At 42.3% G+C, this 19,591-nt stretch overlaps 1 protein-coding gene across 4 annotated transcripts in view; it reads left to right on the top strand.

Annotated features, from left to right (window-relative positions):
• dscamb (Down syndrome cell adhesion molecule b) overlaps positions 1–3,078 on the top strand; it is a 127,037-nt gene extending 123,959 nt beyond the window's left edge. For all 4 annotated transcript variants that reach the window (XM_061682193.1, XM_061682191.1, XM_061682192.1 and 1 more), the window contains exon 33: positions 1,738–3,078. In XM_061682193.1, coding sequence (XP_061538177.1) covers positions 1,738–2,231 — 494 coding nt within the window. In that variant the 3' untranslated portion in view covers positions 2,232–3,078. The remainder of the gene's footprint in view (positions 1–1,737) is intronic.
• Positions 3,079–19,591: the final 16,513 nt, after the last annotated feature.

The raw sequence follows: 19,591 nt of genomic DNA, 5'->3' as shown, positions 1-19,591 counted from the left end.
GACAGTAAAATAGATTGTGTGGCTTGTCTTTGTCAGAAAATGAGATTATTTTAGGAGGAATGATTGATTGTGATTGTATTTTTTGTATTTTATTTTTTTTACTCTAATGTAATTCAGAAATGTTTAATGACTCATCTAAAATTTAAGGGAAACTGAGTAAATTAGGTGAAGTTGCCCCCCCACACACACACACACAGACATTGCCTGTGTCATGTCATTGAAGTAATAGGAGTAGAACTTCTAAGAAGTACGGGAATACTTTTGTGGTGGAGTCTGCAGCACTAACCATATCTGACTGGAATGTTTTTGTACAACTAAAAAGAGCTCAACTTTCCTACAACTGTAAGTGGGACATTTTGCAGCTTTGATCCTTAGCTTGTTAACATCAATGTGCTTCTCTGTTTCAAATATCATAAACGCACAGTAAATATGTCTAGGCTGAAGTAGCTTCTGTATTGTGTCAGTGGGTAGTAATGTTGGCTTAGTTATATTGTACATCTGCCTGTTTTGTGATATTGTAGCTCGCCTCTAACTGAAACAAGTTTCTAGTCACGTCTCCCATCACTGATTGGCCACGTTCCAGAGGTGGAGTGGTCTTTGAATAGTTTCTTAACCTTCCTAAACAACCAGCTAGGCACTTTTTGTGAGACAAACTTAACAACCTCGAAAGTCTCGCAGAACTGCTTGCAGTGCAGAAGTTTAAATAGTACATGGGGTGTTCTTGATGCCATGTTCTTTGTGCCATGGCTGAAACAGATGACCGTGGGGAAGTTCTCGGACCATGCTTAATATGAACATTCAACAATATGACATTGTACAGTAATCACTGGCACATTATATATCAAGCCGGAATAGGCATAGCACAGGTGTCAAACCCAAGGCACCGGGCCAGATCCAGCCAGCTACATCATTTGAGTGGCCCACGAAAGCAAATCATGTGTGACAACTCTGTGATTCTTGCTAAAATCCAACCATCCATTTTCTGAGCCGCTTCTCCTCACTAGGGTCGCGGGCGTGCTGGAGCCTATTCCAGCTGTCATCGGGCAGGAGGCGGGGTACACCCTGAACTGGTTGCCAGCCAATCGCAGGGCACATACAAACAAACAACCATTTGCACTCACAGTCACACCTACGGGCAATTTAGGGTCTCCAATTAATGCATGTTTTTGGGATGTGGGAGGAAACCGGAGTGCCCGGAGAAAACCCACGCAGGCACGGGGAGAACATGGAAACTCCACACAGGGGGGGACGGGGATTGAATCCCGCACCTCAGAACTGTGAGGCTGACGCTCTAACCAGTCGGCCACCGTGCCGCCCTTGCTAAAATCTGTACCAAAATTTCAAATTGTCATATGTAAGAAATAATAACTAGCATTTTTTTTGTTTTGTCACCAAACCCCTTTTTACAATAACTTGAACAATTCCTACCCTTATCTTGACTTCTGATTTTATAAGTAGTTATCCATCAAGTTGCTGTGTATATGTAATACTATGATGAGGCGATTAAACATGATTTCACAGTCATAACAGCCCTCTGAGGAGAACCCTAGCTAGAATGTGGCCCGTGACTAAAAATGAGTTTGACACGCCTGAGCTATAATGTAGACTTCCTGCAATGCCAAACGATACCAAATAGTCGAACACCTTCGTCTGACATTTGATTGCTTGATTCAGTCGTCTTCAACTGTGTTCTCTTGCCATTTAAAACAAATGTATAATATTTTTTTTGCCACTCAGGAGGTGAGCTGGTGCACTTGCCGCCTTACCTCCGCATGGACTTCCTTTTGAACCGCGGTGTGCCCCGAGGGGGGGGGGCGAGCAGCAGCGGCACAGGCGGAGGAGTTGGTCCCGGAGTGAGCGGAGGTGCAGCTGGGTCTGCGGGAGAAACAAGAGGAGGCGCAGGAGGAGGAGCCATGGGCCAGACCTGCCTGGAGCCCCAGAGGAGCCGTACCCTCAAGAGGCCCCCTCCAATGGAGCCCACCCCAATGGAAGTGCCCTCGCCCAGGGAGGTGCAGCAGTGGCAGCCGGGAACGGCGTCCACCCTCCCGCACAGGGATGTCCGGGAACGGGGAGAGGCTCGGGGTGAGGTCCGAGCAGAAGTCCCCCCAACTGGAGACCTGACCCAAGCACAGGCTGCTAAGCTCAGCACCTCTCAGGAGTCCCTGCTGGACTCCAGAGGACACCTGAAACAAAGCAACAACCCCTATGCCAAGTCTTACACTCTGGTATAACACTGGGATGACTCTGCAGACACACTCTTGGATGACGCGCACACAAAGGATGGTTTTCCACAATACACTTTGTTGTATATAGAGCTGTTTTCTGACATGCGTCTGATGGTGATGCTTTTCTTTCTCATCTTCTTTCTTTCTTTGACTCTGTCTCTTTTTCTTTCATTTCTTTCCTCTATCGCTCTTCTGTGTTGCGTTGACACTTTTCATTCCCTCGCACCTCTGTGGGATCTCACAGCTTTTATTTTCTACTCGACTATTCTTTTATTCTAAAGTGACGACACAAGAGGATTGCCAAAATGATTTATTTAATAATTGAGAGAGAAAAAAAAAGCCATTGAATTTATATCAACGATAATTATAGTCATTATTATGATTACTATTATTATTATTATTATTATTATAAATATATATATATATATATATATATATATAAAATAAAAAAAGAAGTGTAATGGAGGAAGTTCGCAAAGCACTCTGAAGGAGAACAATGCTTTGATAATTTATTTTCATTGTCAAACCAAGTTTGATGATTGGCCGACCAAGGAGGTTTTTTTGCCCTCTGAAGAGCCAATAGAGAAGAGTGACGCCAACGTCGATCAATCGTAATGTTTATCCACCTTTCCTGGCAACTGCATGGCAGGAAATCACAAGAAAGGTCTTCTTTTTTTTCTCTTTTTTTTGTCACTATGAAAAAAATATATACAATGTGAATATATATAAAGAGATCACTTTTATTTGTGGATATTACGGGGAAAATGATTTGGTTAATAAAGTCCTTAGTCATGTTTGCACACATCTGTTTTGGAGTCCTTTGGCTTGAGCCCAACATTACGGATTATTCTTTTCGGCCTCACATTTTTCAGATTTGATATTTTAGACATTTTTACATGAAATTTTCAAGTCTATTTTTAGGTCAAATTCATCAGTTTGGACATCCTTTCCTCTCACTCCTTTTATGAAAGACATACCTAATGAGCAACCCCTGAAGTTTTTTGTTTTTTTTTGTATCCTGGCCAAGTTATTCTCAGATTCTAATTTTGTACTCTATTTGAGTTCATAGTACAGCAAATAACACAACTGAACAACTATATAGGCAGTATAAAGTCAAATTTATAAATATTGTATAAACTACTGTATGTTTTAATAATAGTATGTCATGATAAAAGCAGTCTAATTTTAGTTGTCTTGAAATCACAACTGGAATGAAGACATGGATGAACAAAAATAAATAACAAATGAAAGAAGTAGTTCATAGTTAAATAAAACAATAATACTGGAAGCATACAAAATATATTTTGGTGTAGGGAAAATTTATCTTATTGTTAACTTGATTTCACTCTCAACGTTCACCAATATGGCAAACCATCCATCCATTTTCTATAGCGCTTGTCCTCCGTAGGGTCATGGATGGAATGGAGCCTTTATCACAGACTGGTTGCTAGCCAGTCGCAGGGTACATACAGTGCCGTGGAAAACTATTGGCCCCCTTCTCAAATTCTTATATTTTTGCATAGTTTCCCCACTTTAATGTTTAAGGTCAGCAAATAATTATAACCCAAGTGAACTGAAAAATGCGTTTTTTAAATGGTGATTTTATTTATTACGGAAAAAAGAATATTCAAAGTTACCTGGCCCTGTGTGAAAAAGCCCCCCCCTTAAATCATGAATTAATTGTAGCTAATCACAATTTTGGCTCAATTTTCACTGATCACACCCAAACCTGATTACCTCCAGAACTGTTCAATAAAGAAATCAGTTAAATAGAATCAGTCCCAGCAAAAGTCAGACAAAATATCTAAAAAAGATGACCCCCAAGAGAACAGCAATTACTCATCCAGGGGGCCACGAAGGAACTCAGGACAACTTCTAAAGAATTGCTGGCCTCTCCTGCCTCATTTAAGGTCTGTGTTCATGACACAACAATAAGAGACTGGGTAAAAATGGCAACCATAGCAGAGTTCCAAGTCCACAACCACTGCTGACCAAAAAGAACACAAGGGCTGGTCTTACCTTTTGGGGGAAAAAAAACAAAAAACAAAAATATCTGAATGATTTCCAAGACTTTTGTGGGAATATTATATGGACTGATGAGATGAAGATTTAGCTTTTTGGAAGCCTTGTGTCTCGTTAGATCTGGCGGAAATGTACCACAGATTTTCAGAAAAAGAACATGGTGGTGGTAGTGTGATAGTCTTGGGCTGCTTTTCTCCTTCAGGACCTGGACAACTTGCTGTGATTGTTGGAACCATGACTTCTGCTCTTTAACAAAATCCTGAAGGAGAATGTTCAGCCATCAGTTTGTGACCTCAAGCTGAAGCACAGTTGGGTTCTGCAGCAGGATAACCTTCCAAAACACACCAGCAAGTCAACTTCTGAATGGCTTCAAAAAAACAAAATTAAGGTTTTGGAGTGGCCTAGTCAAAGTCCAGACTTGTATCCGATTAAAATGCAGCGGAATGACTTTAAAAAGGCTGTTCATGCTTGAATACCCTCAATTTTTGCTTAATTAAAACAATTCTGCAACGAAGAGTGGGCCCCAAAAAAAAAAATGTAAATTAAAATCCACAGATGTGAAAAAAAAATTGCCACAGAGATGTGAAAGACTCATTGCCAGTTACAGAAAACGCTTGTTTTCAGTTGTTGCTGCTGAGGATCGCCCAACCAGTTATTAGGTTTAGTGGGCCATTACTTTTTCACACAGGGCCAAGTAACTGAAAAGTTTTTTTTTCCTCAAATTCTTTTTCATCAAATCACCCCAAAAAAAGCAGCATCTTAAGTTCGTGGGTTATATTTCTTATGATATTTACATTTGTTTGATGATCTTAAACATTAAAGTGGGGAAACTATGCATTTGAGAAGGGAGTCAATATTTTTTTACGACACTGTAGAGACAAACAGCCATTGACACTCACATTCACAGCTATGAACAATTTAGAGTCTTCAATAAAAAAAAACCAACATGTTTTTGGAATGTGAAACCCACGAAAAAAGTATATTTGAATTTTCCTTCATGTGCGTCTAATATCAATTGGAGATTATTAATCTTGTATGCAAATTTGAGGATCTTATTCCACATGAATCACCTTAAATAAAGCTATACAATAACTTGCATGAACAAAAAAAACATAATTTTTCAAGACTCCTGCTTATCTCTTTGCTTTGGTCAACAGATGGCGCTATGACGTCACATGTATTTTTTTTTTAAATGACTCGCTGAGCAGAGTTTTTAGACTTTTCAGCAGGTGGCGAGTGAAGGGAAGCTTGTACAGCAAAAGTCTGTGTGACAAGGTGAATTGAGACCTCATCGAGGGTGACCCATGCAGCCTGTACCAGTGTGTGCTTTTGTCATTTGCAGGCACACACCTCCTAGAACACTGTGAATAATTCATGCCAGAGCGCACACGAGGGGACCGCAAGATCAGGTATACACTGTCACGATGATCAACACTGTATAGAAGAAAATAATGCAGATATAAAATCACTCCATGCACGCACTTATAGTAAGTTGACGAATACCAACTAAAGCAGGGAAGTGCAGAGGGGGGGTTTAGGTGCCCCCCAGGTGCACCTGCCCTTTTTTCCCCTGATGCCCAAGGTGCCCCTTTGTATTTTTTTGTCTGGGGCCTTTCATCAATAAAATGTAATTGTAACCGTGCTGAAAAAAAAAAAACATATTGTGACATTATTTACGAAGAAAGTGTGGTGGATTTTTTTAGCCGGAGGTCACCCGGGAGAACTCCGACGTCCGTCGGGCATGGGATGAATGAAGACTTCGAGACACTTGCCGTTTGGGCTAATTCGATTTATTGAACAAGCCTTAGTGTCATAACAGCTGCTTACATTGCCAGAACAACGAAAAAGCCCCCAAAAACCCCTGGATCTCAGTTTATCAAGGTTTAATGCTCTGGGCGTGGAATTATCTCCTCCCTGGGTGCACCCGGAAGGATGGTGCTCCTCATGACCATATTTTGAATCGCCCTCGCCTGCTGGTACCACTTTGTCTGGTCAATCTCCCCCCCTCCCTGGGGCCCTTTGCTGCGATAATGAAAAACAGTCCTCTTTGAAGACCCCGGTTGTAAACCCCAGACAGGTTTCTGTCAGGGATGAGCAGGACACCCCAATATACATATAACTGGTTAAAGGATGTCCTTTGATGTAGAAGTACAAAGAAAAGATAGTTGGTGTGAATACAGGTACAGGTCTCCAACCATTTGTCCTGTGCAAAAGAACTTTGATTGTGTTACTATTAAAATATACTACAAAAGTTACAAGCGTTTGAAAAGCGAGTGCACATGAGAGAGGGGAAGGGCTGTGGCATGCCCCGGCTGAGGCATGCCCCGGTGAGCTGCTCATCCAAGCGTAAGATTTTACATTTATATGACATAAAAGTGTCTCAAGTTTCACCAGAATCAGAGGCGCCGGAGTGACAAATTAATAGGACATGTTAATGTTAAGCGATAATGCTGAGTGAGTCGGTGATTGTGAAATGTCGACTGACAAGGAGATGTCTGTGACTCAGTGGTCCAGCTCTTAAATCAAAAGTTAGCATTTTGATACACAGTGTTGTGTCATAAAGTCAAATCAGACACCTGATAAAAGACTGATATTGTTACCTACAATATATTAGCTTGCTCGCTGGCTATTTAAAGCCACTCATTGCTTTGCACATACTAGATGGTACTAGTATGTGTACACTCATTGCTTTGCACATACTAGTTGGTACAATACTGCAGCGGCAGTATAAGTTTTGTTAGAGATGTCCAAATGAAACGGTAGTTTATAGTTAGGAAGTACCAAAGCAATGGCTTGACTTAATTTTTGTTTAATTTGTATGAAGAATTCTTTCTCATCATGTGTCCAATTGAGTTTCGCTGACAGATTTCTTAATCCTTCTCGTTTAAGTGCCAATGAAATGTGAGGCGCAGAAAATGGCATTTTGAACCAAGGCAATAAATCCGATGTCAGGTCAACCACTGCCGCAACACACTCTCCTCCCACCACTATTCTATCAGTTGATAAAATACCATGAGTGTCTGATAGTTTTTCAAAAATTCTTGTTGATAAATCAAATCGTGTTCTCTATCATAGAACAAGGTACAATGTGGAGGGTCGGGGTGGCAGGAATGGCCGCAAGGACACAACCCACGGCTTTCACTCCGCAAATGCCTGCAGCACGCTGTTATTTATTTGACACGTGTCGAGCAGTCCCAAATAGATGTCAGCAACAGGAGTCGCAGTTTTTTGTTGGACACATGCCAGCACATGTGTACGCAGGTCTCCTTTGGTTCCATCTGGAAACACAATGTCAAGTCCGTGTACTGGACAGACAATGGCAGCATTACATTTCTGAAAAATGTCTCTTTGGCACATTTCCCCTGCCTCGTCCTGTTGTTTCACCACGTCCTCTGGGCAGCAAGTTGGGACAACAGTTGGCAGTGCGTCCCTCTTGTCCATAGGCGTAACAACTGTAGTTACTCTGTGCTTTTCAGCAGGGCCTCGACAGACGCGTGCAACGTGTCCAGTTTTTCCACCTGCGAAGCATCTTATGGAGTTTGCGCCGCGGGAGTGACCCCTGAAACCTCCTCTGACTCCCCCTCTAGTCTGCTGCTGTAGTAGCAAAGTGGCCCACGTCGGGTCCTGCGACAGTAGCTGAGGTGCCATGACAGATAGTGCCTGGTTTTTATTTATTTTTTTTTTTTTTCAATTTCATCCTCCTTTCTTTCTCTTTTTTCCTTTTGTCATGCCATAATCATGGCATCCTCTTTTGGTTCAATCATCCCCACCAATGCAAATACATTCATCACTGTACACAGAGCTTGTTCTTTTTCAGCGATTTTAGAGTTCACTGCGGATTTCTTAAAGACGGACGTTTTTTTTTTCAGTTTTTTTTTTAAAGACGTCTGTCTTTTAGACGGTGTAACTCAGGAAGCAAAGGCTCAGTCTTTCTGATTTGTCCTTCTTCCTTTTTTTTTAATCTAATCACTTACTTATTTTCTCTCTTGCCTTTTTCTGTTTCTCCTCCCCTACATACCTTAGTCTCGTATAGTGTAACAGTAACTTTGTGAATTGCCACCTTTTCCCCCTTCGTGACCTGAATCTCCCAATACCAATTCGGGGTTTTCTACCAATTGACAATATTTGTCAAAATGTCCTTCCATCCATTTTTTGAGCTGCTTCTCCTCACTAGGGTCGCGGGCGCTCTGGAGCCTATCCCAGCTATCATCGGGCAGGAGGCGGGGTACACCCTGAACTGGTTGCCAGCCAATCGCAGGGCACATAGAAACAAACAACCGTTCGCACTCATAGTCATGCATACGGGCAATTTAGAGTCTCCAATTAATGCATGCTTTTGGGATGTGGGAGGAAACCGGAGTGCCCGGAGAAAACCCACGCAGGCACGGGGAGAACATGCAAACACCACAAAGGCGGGGCCGGGGATTGAACCCTGGTCCTCAGAACTGTGAGACAGACGCCCTAACGTCGTCTACCGTGCCGCAAAATTTCCTTCCATCATATAAATATGGGGAGAATTCGTAGAAAAGTGAATGTCTCAGTGACAGATATTTCAAGTGTGAGAAAGGAAGCTTCTACCACAAGTGGCGCCTTTATCCTTGGGGTTTCCCCACACTTAATACATCTTTTTAATTCACTTCGGAATTCTCCTAACAGTTCTTTCGGCGTGTATTCAAAATGCCTGAAAGAATTTCCTACACATAAATAACACTGTATTTGTCTTGTCCTGCAAGACCTTCCCTGGTCTCTAACCAGAGGGATCCTTCACTTCTAATATTTACCTTTTAATATTGGTAAATCTTCCCTGACCGTCATCAGAGGATAACCTTCCCCAGTCGTCACTGGGGGATAACCTTCTCCAATCTGTCGTGATTGGAGGCTAACCTTCCACAACCTTTGTTGTAGGATTTCTCTATCTCGCGAGTCACACAAAACTTATGATTTAGAAAAAATTACTTGTCTCGGACTCACAAATAATTTGGTAACTGTCAATGTGCAGAATTTTGTTAAAAAGGTCTCTGCTTACCTTAGTTTGTGAGTGCTCTGTTTGTGAGTCCAGGCCAAGTAGTTGATGACCAAAATTAACCTCTCCTATCAGACAAATCACGACGCAGGGTCACCATCTGTTCAGGACGTAATCTAATGTCAATGTTCAATAGATTATGGAACCTTCAATCGTCCTTGCGTGTTCGTTTTCTTTGTCCAAAAAGAGAAGAAAAAAGGAAGACACCAACGTGCTGAGTCTCAGGGTGCATTCAATGAACTGCCCACCAGAGTGCAGGTTCACTGAATGACACGCCTCGTTTATTTTAGCTAACTCCTCTTATTCACATAGAAGGTTTTGTTATATGTTTAGCAGAAGGTACCTCTGACCTTGGATGTTTTCAGAAAAGGGAGTCATCCTAAGAACATCATTCTTCAGTAATCTATCTTGGGTGCAATAAAGAAGAAAAGGGAGTCATTCTAAGATGTGGGCACCCCTCTGGCCTTGGATGTTTTGGAAATGGAACTTAATTGTTAAAGAAAGGAACATAGCTTCATGAGTACAAATAGAACAATCCAACAATACCTATTCATGGAGCATTGTTATATATAATTATTGATGCTATACCCTCTTAAAGTAGCACTAAGCAGGCCCAAAAAAAATCACATGTAAATTTAACACACCACAGAGAAGACTAATGTTAACAAGCCCGCCAAATTTAAATGAATTAAAAAAAAAAAAAAAAAATTGCAAAGTATACAAAATCAGGTTTCAAAACTTTAATAATAAGAGGCACCTCTCAGCTCTCAGACGTTGTGGGCGTTTCGAATGGATGCGCCAAAAGGAATCAAACATAATGAGGGGGGTGATAACTTGTACAATGTAAAATCACGTTAGGAGGCTCAACTTCAAAACTGAATGGTTATTGTAGACTATAATCATAAAAGTAAGCACACAAGTCAACTTTCCCTCGTTGTTGATGACATATTGTCACAGCCGAACACGGCATCTGACGACAGCAGGATGGTAGGAGGAAGGCCAGGTAGTTCGACGGTCAGCACTGCCCCATTCACTAGTACCAAGTTACCCACGAAGCCATGTTGTCTCTGGTGAAAAGATGACAAAACTATCCGCACTACAGAGTCGGGTGGTAGCGTTGATGTTCAGCTCGCCTTCTGCGTGTGTCTTGCAAAAGTCAATCGATCGCTTTTTTATTTCCTCGTTTTTTGGGAGCTTAAAAAACCATCACCGAGCTGTTCTGTAAGTTGAAGCCACTCTAGTACAACAACAAACAGCCACTATGACAAAATATACATTTATGACATAAGAACATGTACGTAAGTACGGAGAGTAGGTAGTTGTCTTTAGTTAATATACAGTGCTTAACTCATTATTTACTATACTTGTATGACAGTTACATATGTTTAAATGTTACTTGCAACATTACCTGTACAGGTTTCATGATGAGGAAAGTTTGATTCTGCAACATATTACTAAAATTCCCTTTTAATTGATCTCGATGGGGATGATAATGCATATAATGTACAGTATTTATAGTTTTATTACTGCCGGTAGTATAAGTATTAGTAGTATGTCTTTTTGCCTTTTTATCCCTTAAATTGTTATTCCTTTACAGTCATTTCCCACAGTCATCCCTCCAGGTCACTTACTGGAATTGTCCTGTGCAAAGATACTAATTCTCTTGATCTGGAATTTTCCCCAATGGTTCCTTTATGCTCCGTAGAGACAAACTGTATGTTAGGAAGAGAGAAGCGAACTCCCAACTGGGCTTTGTGATGAGGTGCCTGAGTTGTCAGAAGCAACATGGGACGTACGTTTGGAGAACATGAAACGGAAGGACTTTGCCCCTAAGTGCACACGCTGCCCTCCACTCATCACATATGTGTGAGACCACCTTGTCTTCTCTTCCTTGCTCTGTTTATCTGTCAGTCTTGACATTTTGAGTCCAGCATGGTGTCCTTTCTCATGATGAATGACAAGAGAATACTCTCAGAGGATGATTGAGAGCAGAGCAATGACTATAAAGGAGTGAGCAGTTCCTTCAGAAAAATCTTGCCTTTGGAATATCTTCGCAAATACCTTTTAGAAAGTCACCCTCACTCTTTACTTTCTTATGCCTGCATTATTCCGTAAACTACATTGAACGTTCTTACCCTATGAATACAAAACGTGTATATACAGTCATGTGAGCACTGCAAGGGTCTAAAAACTAGGCACCCAGCCAGGAACAGGCGAGGGATCAGCATGCATGTTGCAGAACAGTGATTGGACAAAGAATCTGCTGCAACAGGACATAAAATAATCCACAAATGTTGAATCAAGGCAACTGGGCTGTTCTCGTTTGTTCAAGACCTTTAATCCAAAAGGCTTCCTCAATTAAAAAATGTCGGTGTGGCGTCCTTGTATTTATGCCTCGGTGGGTGTGTTCCCTGGGGTGGCCAACAATAGGCTTTTGTTCTTGTTGCCTGCCACCATCCTCCATACCAATTAGTCGTACACTCGTCTTGTGGCAAACCAATGAGGCGACCTTTGAGGGAGAGGTGTCAGGACAATCCTCAACACCACGCACTACAAAGAAAAGCTGACTGCCCTCCTGGACAACGAAAACCTATGAAATCCTTAAGAGGGATCCTACTCGAGGATACAAGAAGATCATTCAATGTCTTCAGAAGCTCAAAACTGAGGAAGGAATCGACCACAGCATTTACTACCGCCTGTATCCAGGAGAAGCGACACTTTGCATTTATGGACTTCCTAAAATTCACAAGGAAGGAGTGCCTCTCAGACCAATCATCAGCAGCATCCACTCCCCCACCTACAACTTTGGCAAATATCTAGCCACCAATCTTACCCCACTGGTCGGCGATACCCCACAGCCCATATGACAATTTCCAGAACCGAAGACTTGCCACAGATGAAATCATGGTAACGTTTGACGACACCTCGCTGTTCACACCACTGCCGCCATCAATCAGTTAGTCAGTCTGTGGACGACTACAACAACACTGCAGCCAACAGGACAGAACACGCATCACTCCAGGCCAGGTATGCGATCTACTTCAACTTTGCCACGTACTTCCAATACAACTAATGTTTCTCCAAGAAAAAACATGTCTGTGCCATGGGCTCACCAGGCACCCCCATTGTGGCCAACATATACATGGAAGTGGAAAGAAAAGCACTGGACTCCTTCAGACGAACTAAATCCAGCCGCTGGTTTAGGTACGCTATGTTGTCAACACATGGGTTAAGTGGTTATCAGAACCCTTGAACACAGAGCAGGGAAATTCCCCACCACCGACAACAAAAGACGGAAGGAGCAGACTCACATCAGGAAGGCTCTTACAAACTGTGGGTATCCAAACTGGACCTTTGTCAAATCCTCCAAGAGAAGAAGACCCACTACACCCATGCCTGAAGAAAGAAACAGGAGGTGGAATGTGGTGGTCCCTTACATGGCTGTTTTGTCAAAGAAACGCAGAAGGATTTTCTCCAAACATGATATACCAATGCGTTTCAAACCCACCAGCACCCTCAGATAAAAGCTGGTTCGCCCCAAGCACAAAATCCCAAGAAGCAAACTCAACAATCTTGATCACGCAGAGCGTTGGCAAGACCAAGGAGCCGCTGCACAGGCACATGGCGAAGCATCGGCGGGCGGGATTTTTGGGTCCAGAATCAGTGGTTCATTTGTGTCTCAAGAAAAAGGTAGATTCCTTTGAGGACAATAATGTCCAAATTCTGGATAGGGAGGACTTCTGGTTTAAAAGAAGTGTAAAAGGAGCCATCTATGTCAGACTAGATTGGTATGCAGGACGTAACCTTAACCTTACGCGTTTTCCTCATAATTTGTTTTATTTTTTTTTATTTTTAGTGTGGCCATGTAAATTCGCCTCTGAAGTAGTTATGTATTTTTCCAATTGCAGTGCAGGATGAAATACATTTTTATTTGAGTTGTAATTAGGCCTGTCACGATAATGACTATATCGTATTATCGGTCAATAAATAAAAGGGACTCGATAAATTGTCATTGTTGTGGTAAGCCGGCGCGCGGCTCACACAGTGAGCGAGTTGGACGGCTGTGTCACTAGCCGGTATTGGGCTCATGGAACACCGGCAGACTGGTACACTCTTGCCGTTGTTAGCTCCGTCCAATACTCTACAGCCTTGTGCAGCGAGCTAACGAGCTAGTTCACGAGCTCACGACTGGTCTGCAAGCTAATGAGTTAAGGAACTAAACAGCTCGCTCTACCGCGGCTATTTCATTTAAAACATCAGAGCTTCGCTCCGTGTTGATGTGTGTGCTAGTCCCCAATTCATACACACGGGGACGTTAACTGTTTATTAAGCATAACCTCAGTGACACACGTTATTCAGCCAGTAGTTGATTACAGTGAACGTCAGTGACAGGTGAAGGGCTCGTCTTCAGCGGACCAAACACACAGTAGCCGGGTTTACATGGAGACTTTTTTTTTGTCATTCCGATTGAAGATCTCTGGTCAACTGTTTACATGTGAGCGAATCTATTCCGATCGGGTGTATACTTGATCTGCAATACATTTAAATGATGGTAGTAAATCTCAAGACTATAGTCATTTTAAACATTTTTAATCATTCTAGTTCTAAAAAGGATATTTAATAATGCCATTTCTATTTCATTTGAACATTCTTCATTTTCCTCTCCTTCTGCATCATCTGGCTGTCCTGCGGGCTTTTCCCCTTTCCTCTATACATTAGTGTGCAGTGGAGCCACCGCAGCAGCAGTTACCCCTGCATTACCCCTTAAGGGTCAGCTGCCTCTGAACATTACCTTTGTCGAAAGGATCCACATGCGTGGAAATGCCAAAAGCCATTTGCGAGCTTATTACTGCACGTCGCCTCAGTGTGGCACTTAATGGGTGCACCACCTCAATGATTCGAGTCATCTCGCCACCGCCTTTGCTTTTACTTCCGTGTGCAATAATAAATGGGCCGTTTTCATATAATTCCGTTCATAACGGTAAATACACTTGTAGAAACATTTATTTTCTAATTTAGCATTTATTTAATGCTGGCTTGCTGTTATGTGTAAGTCCTATTTTCAAAAAGTTATTGATGATTTAAGATTTTTACCCCATAATAGTAATGTGAATAAATGAGTGTAGCTACTCATTAAACCTCCTTTACACTCCTGTCAGACATGCAATTGTATGGACACTTACCTCAGAAATTACATCTAGCATCTACAGAAAACATTTTGCAAATCATGAAATTTCATTTGGGACACATCGGTAAATGCATTTTGGCATTGGCAAGTGTGGAAACAATTACTTTTGAAAAAAAAACATTCTTAGAAACAATTATGACCTTTTGAAGGATTACAACTGCCAATCAGAATCAGAATCATCTTTATTTGCCAAGTATGTCCAAAACACACAAGGAATTTGTCTCAGGTAGTTGGAGCCGCTCTAGTACAACAGACAGTCAATTTACAGAACACTTTGGAGACATAAAGACATTGACAAAAAACAATTGTGCAAAAAGATGCAGAGTCCTCTAGCACTTAGAGCAGTTCGAATGACTAATATTGCAATAGTCCAATGACCATTGTGCAAAGGGCGCTGAGACTTCAAGGAGTGTATGCGGTTTAAAGTGACGAGTAGTGCGATCATCAGGGACAATGTTGGTTGTGCAAATGTTACAGATACTCCTCAATCAGTGTGCAAATGGAGCAGATGCTACTCTGGCATGAGTGGCCAGTATATGCAAATAGTGCAGCATGGCGAGACAACCACAGTGAGTGCACGAGTAATACATAATTGGCCCCACAGAAATGTAACAACGAACTCAAGTCAAAAAATTGCCAGCTTGTTGTAATGGAATTATAGCTTAGGTGTTTAAGAAGTTGATTGCAAGAGGGAAGAAGCTGTTGGAATGTCTACTAGTTCTAGTTTGCATTGATCGGTAGCGCCTACCTGAGGGAAGGAGCTGGAAGAGCTGGTGACCGGGGTGCGGAGGGTCCGAGAGGATTTTGCACGCCCTTGTCTTAGGTCTGGCAGCGTGCAAGTCCTCAATGGTGGGTAGGGGGGTACCGACAATCCTTTCAGCAGTTTTGATTGTCCGTTGCAGTCGGAGTTTGTCCTTTTTTGTAGCAGCACCAAACCAGACTGTGATGGAAGAACACAGGACTGATTCTATGACCGCTGTGTAGAACTGTCTCAGCAGCTCCGTTGGCAGGCCGTGCTTTCTCAGAAGCCGCAGGAATTACATCCTCTGCTGGGCCTTTTTGAGGACGGAGTTGATGTTGGTCGCCCACTTCAGGTCCTGAGAGATTGTAATTCCCAGGAACTTGAAGATCTCGACGGTTGACACAAAGCAGCTGGACAACGTGAGGGGCAGCTGTGGCGAAGGATGCCTCCTGAAATCCACGATCATCTCTACAGTCTTGAGCGTGTTCAGCTCCTGGTTGTGTCGGCCGCACCACAGCTCCAGCCGTTCCGCTTCCTGTCGATATGCAGACTCGTCACCGTCCTTGATGAGGCCGATGACAGTGGTGTCATCTGCAAACTTCAGGAGTTTGACAGTCGGGTTCGCTGAGGTGCAGTCGTTCGTGTAGAGAGAGAAGAGCACCGGAGAGAGGACACAACCTTTGGGCGCCCCAGTGTTGATGCTGCGTGTGGATGAAGTGGCCTCCGCCAGCCTGACCTGCTGTGTCCTGCCCGTCAGAAAGCTGTAAATCCACTGGCAGATGGCAGGTGAGACGCTGAGCTGGAGAAGCTTGGATGAAAGGAGTTCAGGGATGATGGTGTTGAACGCTGAGCTGAAGTCCACGAACAGGATCCTCGCGTAGGTCCCTGCACTGTCGAGGTGTTCTAGGATGAAGTGCAGTCCCATGTTGACTGCATCATCCGCAGACCTGTTTGCGTGGTAGGCAAACTGCAGGGGGTCCAGCAGGGGACCTGTGACACTCTTGAGGTGGTCCAGCACGAGACGTTCAAAGGACTTCATGACCACAGATGTCAAAGCGACAGGCCTGTAGTCATTCAGACCCGAGATTGGAGGTTTCTTGGGGACTGGAATAATGGTGGAGCGTTTGAAACAGGATAATAATTCAAATACTCCATACGCTTGTAGAAACTCTTCCCAGTAACTCCATGTTTTCTTCCATTTTTTCCAATTATTTCAACCCAAACCATTATCTAATCTTACAGACCCAAACAGAGCTCATGTTAAATGTTAAATTGTCCTACCCAATTTTCAAAATAGAGCTTTTTGCGAGTTACTGGGCTTTATATGAAGCATAATTAAGAAAGTCATTACATAATCTTCCCACAGAATTATTGTCGAAGTCAGTTTAGGGTGTGAACCTGTGTGTGTGTGTGTGTGTGTGTGTGCGCGTGTGTGCGTGTGTGCGTGTGTGCGTGTGTTTGTGTGTGTGCTTATCCTAATTCAAGAATGCAAATGTGATGAATATATCAGTCTTTGGGAGTTATTTTTGTTTTTGTCTGCACTGAGAAGTTCCAAGACTCATCACGGTCGGGGACTTATATCAGAATGACAATTCTGTTATGCAAACATCAAATAAATCGACTTTTTGAGGCAAAACAATGAGAGACAGATAACGTCTGCACAAAAAAAGCAAATCCATTTTGAGTTTTCACAGCACGAGGACGATGAAGTGAACTTCTTCACTAATTCCTTCCTTCATGCACACACAAACAGGCGGAGAAAGATTTCACACCACATATTCTTTTTATTAGTTTAATTTCACCAAACTGTTGTAGCATGTAACAAGCCACTAATGACTCATGTGAATGTAATGACTGAAAGCAAGTCAATGTCAATGATGTGATGTAAGATGAGCGCATGCAAGACTACACACTGTACACTTCTATGCTTTTTGTCTAAGTATGACACAATCAGGAAAATGACATATTTTTTAAAAACCTACACGGATGAATAAATATTAATACTAACCACATGGTGTGAAATTGATTCATGCAGCATCAAGACATTAACAAAATCAAATTTCCATAAAAGTCACCTTAATCTCTGCCCTCTTATCAGGCAACAGTCATTTGATAAGCTCTGCATCTATGGCACATCCACATTAAATGTTGCATTCGCTTAAAGGCGAGGAGAAAAGGAAATTGCCCCGTCCGCCGTCACCAGCGTCCGATATGGTCTCGATAAGTGGAACAGAAAGTACGCTATGAATATTGCAGTCTCCTCCTCAGTGTATTGCATATATCAACATATAATTATTCTCACAATGGTCTTAATTAAATCCCTGTCGGTTTTATTAAGGATGAATGTAAGAGAGTGTTTCAGCCAGTTAATTAGGACCATTGCCTACTGTGACGAAAGATGTGCACCTTCCAGTCGAATTTGCTACTACATTGCAAAATGTGCAATTTATTCTTCATTGGTCATCATCACACTTTCCATCTTCTCTTCTGTGGAGGCAGCTCAAAAACACCAGAAGAAGTACATTAGATGCTTCGTGAGCTTTTCCGGAAACTTTGTGTCAGTCATTATATACAGTAAGGTAATGGCAGTCGTCCGAAGGTTAATGTTAAGTATGCATTATGATAAATACTCCCTTGGATGAGAATATTGCAGGGTGCCCATAAGAAATGATGCAGGCTTTCAGATGGCTTTCCAGAAATTCTATTTGAAAATGTCCTCCGAGTTTCTGTCGTGACTGCATTACTCTTTGTCCCTTCCGCTGCACGTCTGAATGTCTAAACTGGACGTCCATAAGAAGAGCTACATTTTAAGAAGAGAAGCATTTTTTTTTTTTATCGTTCTATTTAAACCACCTGCATATATATACTTCAGCTGTTTAATCTTTGCAGGCTCGCACGCTAAGCCCACCGTTGGATCACTTCTCCACGAGCTCTCCGTGGCGGCATGATCCTAAATTCTTTGCAAAGCTCGACAGCTTCTTTAACAGTTTAAACTCTGGGTGACCCTCCAGATTTCTCTGAGGCATATGACCTTGTAGAGCTGATGTATTGTGTAATATGTTTGGGGATAATTCCTGTCATGACACATGAAACAACGATTTTATGGGACCTGAGGCATGACTTACTATATAGCAGACTCTCATGGAACACTCTGGATTTCAACCACTCTTGTGGCTAGATACAGCACTGTGCAAAAGAATTAGCTATGATTTTGGCCTTTTTTCACAGCAGTCAGTGTGACTAAAACATTATCTAATAGGATACAGCAGGTTTACAAAAGCACTAAATAGAAAGCCAGTGTCTGCAAAATTTCCCGTATTTTTTTTTCTTTTTCCAGTCCCTAATTTCCAAGAATTATCAGTAAAAAAAATAATAAGAAGAAGAACAATAATTTGTGACATTTCAGTAAATAGATATTTTTCCTTTCGATTCTTCCATCCATCCATTTTCTGAGCCGCTTCTCCTCACTAGGGTCGCCGGCGTGCTGGAGCCTATCCCAGCTATCATCGGGCAGGAGGCGGGGTACACCCTGAACTGGTTGCCAGCCAATCGCAGGGCACACATATAAACAAGCAACCATTCCCACTCACATTCACACCTATGGGCAATTTAGAGTCTTCAATCAACCTACCATGTGGATGTGGGAGGAAACCAGAGTACCCGGAGAAAATCCACGCAGGCACACGGAGAACATGCAAACTCCACACAGGCGACGCCAGGATTTGAACCCCGGTCCTCAGAACTGTGAGGCAGACGCTCTAACCAGTCGCCCAACATTCCGCCACCTTAAAACCCTTTAAATCGTAATCTGAAAACCTAACCCTGTTTTGAAATCCTAATTTTTGAACCTTAGTCCTGTCTTGAAGCCCTACGTTCAAACCTTAACCCTGTCTTGTGACCATAATTTGAGACCCTAACTCTGTGGTGAAACCCTACTTTGAAACCCTAACCCTGTCATGAAACCCTAATTTGAAACCCTAACCCTGTTTTGAAACCCTAATTTGAAACCCTATCCGTTTTGAAATCCTAATTTGAAACCCTAATCCTGTTTTAAAACCCTGAAACTCTTTAAATCCTAATTTGAAAACCTACCCGTTTTTAAATCCTAATTTGAAACCCTAACCCTGTCGTGAAACCCTACTTTGAAACCCTAACTCGGTTTTACCCTAATTTGAAACCCTAACTGTGTCTTGAAACCCTAATTTGAAACTCTATCCCTGTTTTGAAATCCTAATTTGAAACCTTAACCCTCTTTTAAAACCCTAAAACTCTTTGAATCCTAATTTGAAAACCTAACCCTGATTTGAAACACTTACCCTGTTTTAAAACCCTAAAACTCTCTTTAAACCCAAATTTGAAACCCTAACCCCTGTTCCACATATATTGTGTAA

This window comes from Phycodurus eques, chromosome 7 (assembly GCF_024500275.1).
Source record: "Phycodurus eques isolate BA_2022a chromosome 7, UOR_Pequ_1.1, whole genome shotgun sequence".
In the NCBI taxonomy this organism is placed as follows: domain Eukaryota; kingdom Metazoa; phylum Chordata; class Actinopteri; order Syngnathiformes; family Syngnathidae; genus Phycodurus; species Phycodurus eques.
Note: the sequence above shows the minus strand (reverse complement) of the source record. Positions and strands in the feature narration are given on the sequence as shown.